Genomic DNA, 12,814 nt, shown 5'->3' on the forward strand with positions numbered 1-12,814 from the left:
GGATAAGAAAGAAAGAAAGAAAGAAAGAAAGAAAAAGGTAGTGGAGAGTTTACAGCTTTGTCATTGCCAGCAGATGTCACTGTGTACCAGCCATGGGCCTGGCAGTGAGAGACCAGGACTAAAAATGTGTTCACTTAGATTGTGTAAAGGGGAAAAAAATCTGTACAAGCCCTGGAATTTTTTCAGTGTTGAGAACTAAGCTGTCAGGATGCAAAATTATTATTATGTGATCTGGCTTCAAGTTGTTTGTTACAATCTGCAGCTGTTATTCTGGGTCACAAAACCCACTGATTTTATCTAAAACCCTTTAATTATTGTTTAAGGGAAAAGAAGCCAACCCAACCGCAGCTCCTCAGTTATTCAGCTAGCCATGCAGAAAGCACTCTAAGTCGAGGAAAGAGGGTTTAAAAAAATACTAGAATCATAGAATGAAACTACCCTGACCAGACAAAGGAATGGAGAGTACATGCGGAAACCACGAACACTTAACCATTATGTACCCGCTTTTATCTGAGACCTAGAAGAAAATTACAAATATTAAATAATCAAAAGCCACATGATAGCCCTGGGAGGTAGGTAAGCTGTTATTACACAGGTGGTAAATGAAGGACCTAAAGGGTATGTTTACACAGCTATAAAAATCCTGCAGCTGGCCTGGGTCAGCTGACTTGGGCTCACAGGGCTTGGGCTTCAGGGCTGAAAATTGCTTGTAGACATTTAGGCTCGAGTTAACACCCAAGCTCTGGGACCCTGCAAGGGTGGAGGGTCCCAGAGCTCTGGTTCCAGCCTGAGCCCATACATCCACACAGCAATTTTTAGCCCCGCAGCCCAAGTCAGTTGACCCGAGCCAGCTGTTGTCATGCTACAGATCTTTTAGCCCCATGTGGACATACCCAGTGAGATTAAATGCTGGGTGACCTTACAGTCAGCTTTTAAGGCCAGAAGGTACCAGCAGATCATCTAGTCTGACCTCCTGCATGTCACAGGCCACTAACACCACCCAGCACCTGCAGACTAAATCCAACAACCGTAGACAAGTCAAGTCAGTAACAGAGCTAGGAACTGAACCCAGCAGTCTTGATTTCTAGTTGCCCTATTCTAACCAGTTTATTTATGAACTAAAAAGCAGCACATCCCTGTCTCACCCTGCCCTGGTCATGAAAACCACCAGGTGCAACATCCTCAGAACTTTGCTGATTTCTGCTGTGAACCAGGTTCTAAGGAGCTCAGCTTCCCCCAACCATTCATTGCCACTGAAGAATGCTGATCGGTGGCATTTTCAAACTGATGAACAAGTATCTCCAAATGTTCATGCGTTTCCCCCCACAATTTGGTGCCAAAATGTAGTGAGGTGGTTATGAGGAAGCCATCCATCCACTGATTCATTCCACCAAGGCTATCTATATATTAAAAGGGATTTTTATTAATTATTGTTACTATTATTTGTGTTATGGTAGCAGCTACAGGGCCCAAGTGAGATTGGGGCTCCATTGTACAAAGCACCTTACAAACACATAGTGAGACACAGTCACTACCTCAAATAAACACAAAGTGCAGGAGAAAGGAACTATTAATACTCCCACAAAGGTATGGAGGTGCCTAAACCCCCGACTTAAGTCCCATTTTTAGGTACCACTGCATTCACAAAAGCTCTGCTCAGCTCCCGGCTAACCTTATAGGTGCCTACGTGCATTGGAGGGTTAAGTTTTTACAGTAAGTGTTAGAGTTCCCTAGACACATCTGTTTCTGACTCCGGGCATGCGAACTGCAGCCCCAACCCAGGTATGTGGACATCTATCTCCCACTGTGATCAAGAAACTGGGGAAAGATAGGTGTGTTGCTTGTGGGGCCTGATATGATAGGCAGCATCTAAGCATACCTACCCTGATTGGGTCCCATGCAAAATCTGGCCAGAGAAGGAGGTGGTTCTGACCATAGTATAACTTTTAGCACAGTGACTAGTGCACTTAACTAGGATGTGGGAGACCCAGGTTCAATTCCCCACTCTGCCTGATGGGGAGAAAGGCTTTGAAGAGGGGTCTTGTACCTCTCAGAGCAGTGCTCTAACCAATGAGCTATGGGGAATTCTGACCTAGGGCTCTCAGTCTTGCCTGTTGAAGCTGTTCCACTGTGGCTGGATAATTAAAGTCATTGAGATGGAGAGAACAACTTTGTAGCCTGGTGATATGGGCACCCATGTGGTAGACCAAGGGTCCAGGTCCCCCTGCTCCAATAATCCTTTAATTATTTATACCCAGTGGAACAGCTTCAATATCATTACACCGTTATACTCTGTAATGAAACACACTTCCAGTGCCTTTGCATGGGTGAATTCTTCTGCCCAGTTTTATCTTCCTACAGCATTCTCTCCTTTGGACAATGAGGGTAGCAACTACGGTCCAGCCATTTCCTTACCTAGCCAGGGCCAGTTCCAGCTTTTCTGACACCCCACATGGCCAAAAGAAAACAAAAAAAAAAAGACAAGTGGCAGCACTTCGGCGGCAGCTCAACCACGCCGCTACTTCTGTGGCAGTTCGACAGTGGGTCCTTCTTTTCTTCCTCTTCGGTAGCAATTCAGTGGCAGCTCAAATAGGAAGAGAGGGAATGAGGTACCCACCACCGAATTTCTGCCAAAGCCCTGGACGGGCAGCTCCGATTCCGGACGGAGTGCCATCCCTTTGAATTGGTCGCCCCAAGCACCTGCTTGCTCAGCTGGTGCCTGGAGCCGGCCCTGTACCTAGCTTAGGGTGTTTTACTTTATCTGGATACTGGATTGTGTCCTATGAGGGGGTTAACCATGTAATGGTCCCTGTGGGAGTTAGCGGAGGCACAGGTCTGGTGCAGACCCACCGTGTGCTTACTTCTCTGTGCTATCCATGCAGGAGACCTGGGTGCAGTTTCTCTACTCTCCCCATGGACAGGAATGCTGTTGAAGTTCATTGAGGGCTGCATGCTGCAAGAGGCTGAGCACCGTAAGGTTTCATTGCCCTTAGTTTGAATTAAGGGTGGCTCAGCACGTCTCAGGAAATGCTTGGCACTTTGCAAGGCAGGGCACTTCACTCCTCAAAGCCTTTTGAAATAAAAGAATCCAAAGAGCAGTCTGCCTTGTGATGTGCATGATTGTCCCCTAGGAATGCGGACACGGCTGCAGACCTCACACGGTACAGTATCTACTGTCTCAGATCTGACTTTCCTAGACTTTGATCTGGAGCCTCTGTAACCCTGTCTTGCTTAAATCACCCTAGATAATGCTCTACAGTCATTGCCCCATCTTCCAGTTCACCTATGTTGATTCTCCCTGGGCTGGTGGGGGCTTGATGATCTGTGTGGCAGGATTTGCTGTCAGCTCAGACAGCACTGAGTGGGGCAGATTATGTCCAGTGCGGATGGGAGCTTTTCAGACAACCGATGGGGCAAATCACAGACAGCACAAAGTACTGCTCATGGTTATTATGCCTTAGGATATTAATCTAGGCGCGATCTGCACTCCCACAAGAGACAAGGTTTCATTTAGATGGTGACCACAAAGTTGGCATGAGCATGTGCTAACAGATGATTGTATTTGCATACAGTGTATGTGTAAAGCATGTAATTAGGTATGCAACCAAGTACATACACATGGACAAGTGCAACATCCACCTTAATATATGGAGATACACCTATCTCATGGAGCTGGATGGGACCCAGAAGGGTCATTGAGTCCAGCCCCCTGCCTTCACTAGCAGGACCAAGTACTGATTTAGCAGGCCAATGCTCAAACCACTGAGCTATCCCTCCCCATCCACCCCCAGCCCTCCACCTTGCTAGTGACCAGAGATTGCACCCGGATCTTTATGAATGTCTATAGTTTGAACTAAAGGACTAACTCCCATAGCTGGCAGCTGAAGCAGACTCATCTGTGCCGATCAGACACAGAGTGGGAAGTGTGACACATACTGAACAGTGGATTATACAAGCACACGTTTGCACATGCATTTAACTGCTTGCATGTACAAGTTCAAATTTTGTGACTATGGTGCAATATTTGGGGCACAAGGCCTGGGCACTGTGCCTGTCACTCTCCTGGTTTGTGCGTACCTACTTCAGCACCTGACAATACAACACATAAGTCATTCCAGTAATACCTAGGCACAACAGGGCAAGTTAAGGATGCCGTTTCAGCTTTCGTTATGAATTTCTAAAACAATCAAACTCTTATTCCTAAACTTTCCAATAAGGAGTGGAGGATTTCAGCCAGGGTTGTTTGTTGGTTTGCCATCAATAATGTGCTCGGCGCTGTACTATATCAAAATATAAAGATGATCCATGCCCTGATCGATGTCAGCAGAGTTACACTGGCACAAAGCTGGTATAGCAGAATGGAGAAGCAAACCAGTGCCTCACCTTTCATTCTAGAAGATCAGGAACTGACTTCTGATGAATGCTTAAGACCATTCTGAATTACCCAGCACACATAATAATGAGGTTTTACGAAGGCAATACAATCTTACCATCTACTTTGTCTCAAAACACGGTAATTTCTCTTCCATCAGCACTGGAGACATGAGCCCTGTCCTTAAAGAGATCACAGTGCAAAACAGAACAAAGGAGGCCCTGCTTTTGGCTTTTAAAGTCAATCTCTTTTCTCCATTTACTTGCCCCTAGCAGATTTAACAGCCCACAATCCCAGAAACACAGGTAAGAACATAAGAATGGCACTACTGGGTCAGACCAAAGGTCCATCTAGCTCAGTATCCTGTCTTCTGACAGTGGCCAATGCCAGGGGCCCGAGAGGGAATGAACAGAAAAGGTAATGATCAAGTGATCCATCCCCTGTTGCTCACTTCCAGCTTCTGGCAAACAGAGGCTAGGGACACCATTCCTACCCATCCTGGCTAATAGCCATTGATGCACCTATCTTCCATTAATTTATCTAGTTCTGTTTTGAACCCTGATATGGTCTTGGCCTTCACAACATCCTCTGGCAAGGAGTTCCACGTGTGGACTGTGCATTGTGTGAAGAAATACTTCCTTTTATTTGTTTTAAACTTGCTGCCTATTAATTTTGTTTGGTGACCCCTAGTTCTTGTGTTATGAGAAGTAGTAAACAACACTTCCTTATCTACTTTCTCTACACCAGTCATGATTTTATAGACCTCAATCATATCTCCCTTTAGCGGTCTCTTTTACAAGCTGAAAAGTCCCAGTTTTATTAATCGCTCCTCATACAGAAGCCATTCCATATCCCTAATCATTTTGTTGCCCTTTTCTGAACTTTTTTCAATTCCAATATATCTTTTTTGAGATGGGGTGACCACATCTGCACACAGTATTCAAGATGTGGGTGTACCACGGATTTATATAGCGGCAACATGATATTTTCTGTCCTATTATCTATCCCTTTCTTAATTATTCCTGCATTCTGTTCACTTTTTTGACTGCTGCTGCACATTGAGTGGATGTTTTCAGAGAACTATCCACAATGACTCTAAAATCTCTTTCTTGAGTGGTAACAGGGAAATATAAAGCTTCCATAGTCGAGGTGAAGGGAAAGAGAGAGATGTTTTATTCCACCATTTTGCGGGCAAAACGAAAACATACCAGGAGGTGTGTGAGTCCTCTGATGCCAAGTATACCAGTTCAGTGAACCTTTTCAGTGAAACATACACATGCTCTCTTCCTCTTCTGCTGGGACTACAAAGTAGGTCTAGCACAGTTAGGCATCTGACACTTCCACTGCCAAATGTACCAGTTACTTCAATCACACCAGGACCCCTTCTTCTGACATATGTACACCCTGTTCCACTACTGCTAGATTTATCAGCCACACTCAACAGAGCCACACCTTCTGTGCTGCTGATCTCAAAAGACGTGCTGGGCAGGTGTCAGCTCTTCTGCTACTTAATCAGTGGGCATGCTCAGTAATAGCACATTCTCCTGCTGTCAAACATGCCAGCCATGCTCAGCAGAGACCCACCTTCCACCAAGAACTGTGCCAAAACATGCCTAGACCGTGCTCATGTTCTCTATGGGCAAATATACAAGACACAGCTCCTTTGTTACTAAATGTAGGCCCACTGAATGCCTCTGTTGGCAAACGTATCAAATAAACAGAGGTAACCAGTCATAAATTCATGGATCTTTATATGTTGGTGGGCAGCCATCAAGGATGCCCCTTGGCTACCTAATCAGAGAAGTTCAGCCCAGATGTTGTATCTGGTTTTCAATCAAAAGCTGCATGCTCACCATATTCCTCAGCAGGGTGAACAAGGCAGGAGGTGGCACCTCCTACCATTCAGACCCTTCTTGACCAGATCAGACCTTATTTCTACTACAGCACCAACATATTAAATATAATGCTTTTCATGGGGGCTGAGTGACCCTTGTCACATGAAAAACACTGGCTGATTTCTAAAAGCTGCATTGTAAATCTAGAATGTCAATTGTAGGCCAAATTCTGCCTGTCATTGGAAAAGGTCGCACACATATGAATGCAGAAATTTGCCCTTTATTCTTCCCATGTCTATGGGCTGCCTTAGTAACATTTCTTCTAATAAGGAACCTTCATCTGCAATGTAAGAAGGTCAAATGGAGCATTTCAGATTTATATGATCAATAGATTATAATCAAAGAAAGTAGAGATAGGAAGGTTCAAATGGTCATAGACTCCATCTCTACCTGCCAGGGCAGGATTCTTCCCTACAGGACATTTACTAATGTATTGTCTAATATAGTTTTAAATAGTTGTCCACTGTTTCCTTTGAGAGTTCAGCAGACAATTATATCTCATGGTCAGGACGCTTTATGTCTTCCTTCTTCATTTCATCCCATTACCCCCCGGTACCACCCTAATTAATTATTTCCATTCCTCCACTAACGATCAAATATCTGTAGAGTTTCTCCATGTCCCCCTAGAATTATCACTTAGCCAGGCTAGGCACATTTGTCTCTTTTAATCTTTCCACATCCTGCGATCCCTTCAGCCCTCTATCTTTTTTCCTTGCTCTTCTCTACGTTCTCCAGGTTGTCAGCCTCATTCCAGTGCCCAGAACTGAGTGTGATATTCTCAGTGTGATTGTAACACAGGGATACAGTGGGACTATTATCTCTCTTCTCCATAAGGTCATGTTTTGCCTATGCAGCCTAAATTTGCATTGACTGTTTTTGCTGCCTAATAGCCTAGAAACCCATGTCTAGTTGCCAAGCACTATCCCTACCATGCTTCATTTGCCATTACTGATTTCCACTGAATATATTTTCCCAGATAGACAAAATAACATTTTTCCAAGTGAACCTCATTTCGTTACTTTGCATCCATATTTTTTATTTCTCTAGACCCTATTTCTGCATCCTTATTAATATTTGTAATAACAGAAACATGCTGTTTTCTCCCTCTTTCAGATCATTAATGAAAATATTCAATAAGATGAGACCATGGGTGAGTCCCTTCAGTGCTCGGATACCTCTGTAAAAATCAATACCCTGCCACTTATCCGTACCGTTTGTTCATGTTTCTTGAGCCAGTTTTTGATCCATTAGACGGAGCCTGATTCTCCATCGCATTGCTCCTTGTGTAGTCCTTCCCACTTGTCCAAGTGAGTGTTATCATTCTGATCTGATTGCATTTTACACACACTTTGCGCAGCTGGAATTGAGACTACCCCAGGGTCAAAGCAGTGACAAATCTTAACATTTCTGATGAAGTGTGTGCGAGAAAGTATATTGCTTCCTTTACTAAAATCCAACCAGTGCAGACCTTCTGAATTCTCTTTGTTCATAATGGTCTTCCTCCTGCAGGTCTTACTCTGGAAGTTCCCATGGGTCCCAAAATTAGAATTTGAGTTAAACAAAGTAGTGGAGTGAGCTATGATCTAACCGTGTTGTATAATTAACAATATCACCATACCTGTTCTCCCTTCTCTCCTCTGCCATATGGTCCTCTGCCCTAGAAAGGAGAGGGGGAGGTAAATTTAATATAGAATACTACATTGCAACTTTTATTCAAGGATCTCAAAGCACTCTATAAATATTATTTGTCAAAACACCCATGCAGATTTTATTCATGATTATTTATACAGGGGCATATGTGCATGGCTCTTTACATGAAGAAAAGCAGAAGATAGAGATCATGCTCTGGGACTGTTTACAATCCAAGGTCATGGTCCTGCAATTGTCCTACAAAGGTGCAAAGGTCTGTCCCTGTTGGTCCAACTGCAGGATCAGGAGCGAAGTTCAGACAAAATGTAAGGTGAGATGGAGATAAATCCTGGTGGGAGAGGAACATGGGATGTGCAACAACAAAATCAAGTGGTTGCTTAGGAAATTGCCTACATTTCTTCAGGGTTACACATTATTTAATTAAAGATGCACTTATTATATAGATCAATATTTTTACACCTTGTAGCAGGGTGGATCCCCTGCTCCTGCCCTGCAGGGTTAAAAGAAGCCCTGGGAAGGGGGCTGGGCCTGGAGAAAGCAGCCTGTACACTGGGGCCCGAAGCCTGGGCTGATTGGGGAAAGTGGGCCAGCTGTGACCATGCTCCAATCAGGCCCAGCAGGTCCCTATAAGAGGCAGTGAAGCCAGAAGGCCAGGACAGTCTCTGACTGGAGAGGGAGACAGGCCTGGCTGCTTGGGAACTCACCCAGGGGACTTAGAGGAAGGCAGGGCTGGAGAAAGGCCTTAGGAGCTGGGAAGCCCTAGGCCCGCAACTCCCCAAGCTGCAGGGCCTAATTCTAGGCCTCCGAGGTACTGGCTTTGCAGAAGGGCAGCCGGAGGGTGGGTAAAGACAGCCAGGCCAAAACTCCTTTGCCTATGATGAGAGGCTGATCCTGCAGTCTGCCCCAGGGTGTGGGGGCTAGACAATGACTGGGCAGTAGCCAATACTGAGGCAAAGTGTGATAGTGGGGTGGGGGTTCCCCTGGGAGAGGGGAGACCCATTTAAAGGGGCACCGGGGTCCAGGGAGGGACACAGGGGCCAGCAGAGGACAGGTGGATCACCGGCCTGCAGAGGGCGCTCTGGGCTGGGACCAAGCTAATTCCCAGAAGTCACCAGCAGGAGGTGCTGCGGGGGTGAGTCGGCCCATCTACACACCTATATAACAGGGCAGCACAAAGAGATCAAGCGATTTCCCCAGTTCAGACAACAAATAGCAGCTTAAAAGAACCTAGACTCTCTGAACCCCAGCATCCCCATTCTCACCAGACCACACTTACTCCCGATTCGACATATGATGTTAGTTAATATTTATGACATTAAGCTTCCAAAAACACACACCCTCAGCTTTCATTAGTCCCAATCGCTGTTAAAAATCCAGCCTTTTTTTCTCTATTAAATAATGAACCAGAGGGTGTCATTTTTTATCAGGAGCACCTGATTGAAATGAGATCCCAATGTCACCTTAATGTCACCTGTAAACAGCGAAGATTGACTCTTTCCTTTGTGTCCCTCCTGGATGTGCTACGCAGTCAATGTATCCAATTCGCACATTTTAACTAAAAGGCCAACGACAGGCCAACTAGCCCTCGGGTTGAGTGACAAAGTGTTGAAACACACAGAAAATGGCATCAGCTGACTGACACTAGAAGGGTGAATATCATCCCTGCTCAGAGGATGAGCACAAGCTGCACGGAGAATACTGACCCTTGAAGAACAGAGTGGGCCAGAAAACCCCATTCCAGGGAGCTGGAAGGATCAAGAGCCCAGGAAATGGCTTGTTAGTGGAGGAGAGGAAGCAGCCCTGGGTAACTAGGACAATGTTCTTTTAAAGGCCTGGAATCTGAAGTTCTGTAGTGTAGAGTGGGGCAGGGCTCCCTTCTCTTCCAGCCAAGCGGGAAGAGCTCCCTGGAGAAGGACAGTATATAGGTGGGGTCTTCTCCCTTAGAACAGGGGAAACACTGGTGAGAGAAGGATGCCAGAGCCAGAAGGCAAAACTCCAGGGAAAGACACCTATGCTATTGCAGGGGAAGAGCTCTTTGTAGACAGCAGAAGAGCCAGAGATACGTGGGAACCTTTGGATTGCAGTGATGGACTTTATAGTGGGACTGTTTGCGGTCATTAAAACAGCCCCAAGTGGAAGGTGGTAGGACATGTCTGTAAAGGTACATCTACACTGCCATTAAAAACCCACAGCTGGCCTGTATCAGCTGAAGTCGCGCTCCAGGGCTGTAAAACTGCAGTGTAGATCTTCAGGCTCAGGCTGGAGCCAGAGCTCTGGGAAGTTCCCCTCGTCAGGTTCCAGAGCTCGGGTTCCAACCCAAATATCTACACAGCAATTTCACTGTCCTGCAGCCTGAGCCCTGCAAGCCCGAGTCAGCTGACCCAGGCCAGCCATGGGTGTCTAACTGCAGTGTAGACATAACCTAAAAAGCCATGAAGACAAAGAATAGAGGGAGTCTGCTGAAAATAGAGCTCTGGCCATGAGGGACCGCTCAATAAGCAGAAGTCCTTTCACAGTAACATAAGCCTCATGCAATCAGTAGGAGAACAACCCTGTTGCCATCTCTCACATTCCACTACAAAATCAGTCAGCCTCTGACAGCTCTGACTTACCGAGTCTCCTTTTTCTCCTTTTAAACCAGGAAGTCCTTGGCTGCCACTTTCTCCCTGGAGGAAAGGAAAGGGATGTGAGCACCACAAGACTGTAAAACACATTGCTCTTCTGAAAGGCACATGGCCACTGCTGATTGTGCCACCCAATTGATTCAACTCAAGAGTTGCCCCATGTTAATGTTTGTATATTCAATATTTCAAATATGTCTTTGTTATTTAAGTGTATCAAAGATTTGCCTCCCAATACTGAAGCCCACATTTCCCAAAGCCCTAGCTTAACAGCTAGCAACAGGGAAGCTGCTGCTGCAATCAGAAAGTCCATTCATGCATCACTTTGTTTCCAGTACATGGGAAGCCTGGGTGATTTATACGCAGTCACGGATTTAAAAATACGCATAGAATCCTCGAAGGGGCAATGTCAAGGCAAAGAGACGTCTCCTTTGGGCACCCTCAGAAGGCCTTACTTTTACAATTCCTTTTCAACAGTGAGGATTCCCAGCCTTTGAAATGTGGGCTGCATTAGATCCCAAGCATGAGCACCCATGGGAAAAAATTGGTGGATGCTCTGCACCCACAGGCAGCACCTCGCCCCAGCTCACCTCCACCTCCACTCTGCCTCCTTCCCTGAGTGTACCTCTTCTCCCCCCAGGCTTCCCGCTGTGAAACAGCTGTTTTGCAGCAGCATGCGCTGGGAGGGAGGGGGAAGGAGGAGGAACACGGTGCACTCGGGGAAGAGGCGGGGCTGGAGTGGGGATTTGGGGAAGGAGTCCAATAGGGGCAGGGAGGGGGCGGAGTTGGGGCAGGGACTTTGGGGAAAGGGGTTGGAATGGGAGCCGAGCAGGGGTGGAGTCAAGGCGGGGGGGACATGAGCACCCACCAGCGTCAGGAAAAGTTGTCACCTATGATCCCGAGAGCTCTATCCCTTAGTTTCTTAAAATGGTTCCCAAAAAGGAAAAAATAATGAAAAATTTCAAAAATGTCAGTCATCTCTGTTCTGCAGGTTTCAATACAGAACCATTTTTAATTTATTCCAAATTTGTCATGAACATTTTTGTTTCAGAATTTTTTTGTTGTTTTTTTCCATGTTGTGGGGTTTTCTTCCCTGGCCCTCCTTTTTCTATTTTGAAAAAGGAAGCAAGAATGGGAAAGGGGGAAATGAGAAAGGGGGGGAAAGAAAAGTGATACACTGAAAAATGTGAGATTTTTTCATTTTCCAATTTCATCCATAAAAACTAGAAAAATTAAAAAAAAATTGTGAAAAATTCAAATTTTTGTTTTGTTTTTGTTCAAAAAGTTTCTACCAGCTCTGGAGCTGAATTCTGTGTAATTTAGGGATAAGAACAAAGACGGGTTTGAATGATCTTTCCACACTCTAATCCCACTCACGGACATGGGCCAGTTCAGCCCCTAGCACAACTCAGAGCAACCTCAAGGCTCCTCTTGCTGGAAGCTCTTACATCAGTCAGGGGTTGCTAGACTCCTACATCCTACTCCAGGTTATAGAGTGACCAGACATCCCGTTTTTAAGCCCAACACCTCCAGCTCAGGGCACTGCCCAAGAGGATCCAAGCCCTGCATGTGCCAAAGCCCCGCACAGCACTGGCACAGTGGGGAAGCCTTTCTGCTCCTCAGCTAAGCTCTGGAGTGGGGGTGGGAAGCGATTTCCAGCCTGTTAGTGCCCCAAACCTGCAGACTCCCAGCAGCCCCTGTGGCAGGGGCTTAGCACCCTCTTCACCCCACCCCAACCCCTTAGCTGCCTTTCCACACTGTGCAGGCAGGAAGGGACAAGCTGCTTCCAGCCTGGTGTGGCAGGGAGGGAGGGAGGGAGGGAAGAGATCAGCTCTGCAAAGACACAGGCCAGGTCATCTCTTCCTCCCTCCTCCTCTTCTGCAACTGGAAGCAGCTCCCTTCCCTTCTCTTCCCTCCTGCACAGAGCTGAAAGGCTGCTGCTGCCACATTCTGGAGTGAACCCTGGCAGAAATCTGGGGAATGGGGAGATGTGACCCCATGTGTCCCCCCCACATTGCCTCAGGAAGTTGCGGTGCCAGGTACCAGGAGAGGTGTCTCCATTCTGGGGGCCCAGCAAGGTATGGAGGGCAGAGAACAGCAGGCAGGTAGGGTCAGGTCAGTTGGTCGGTCACCCTCCCCGTGTGAGCGAGGTGTACAGAGTGTGTGTGTGTGCCACCTCTCCACGTGTGTGGGGGGGGAGGAGTGTGTGAAAACAATCAGACTATGCAGTATTTCTTTTTAATGGGGCTCAGTCAACTTGATGTGAATTTGAATGT

At 46.4% G+C, this 12,814-nt stretch overlaps 1 protein-coding gene across 1 annotated transcript in view; it reads right to left on the minus strand.

Annotated features, from left to right (window-relative positions):
- Positions 1 to 12,814, minus strand: part of COL22A1 (collagen type XXII alpha 1 chain) — a 327,940-nt gene that overhangs the window by 166,325 nt on the left and 148,801 nt on the right. The window contains 2 exon segments of the mRNA XM_030553879.1: positions 7,886 to 7,924; positions 10,530 to 10,583. Coding sequence (XP_030409739.1) covers positions 7,886 to 7,924; positions 10,530 to 10,583 — 93 coding nt within the window.

This window comes from Gopherus evgoodei, chromosome 2 (genome assembly GCF_007399415.2).
Source record: "Gopherus evgoodei ecotype Sinaloan lineage chromosome 2, rGopEvg1_v1.p, whole genome shotgun sequence".
NCBI classification, from domain to species: Eukaryota; Metazoa; Chordata; order Testudines; family Testudinidae; genus Gopherus; species Gopherus evgoodei.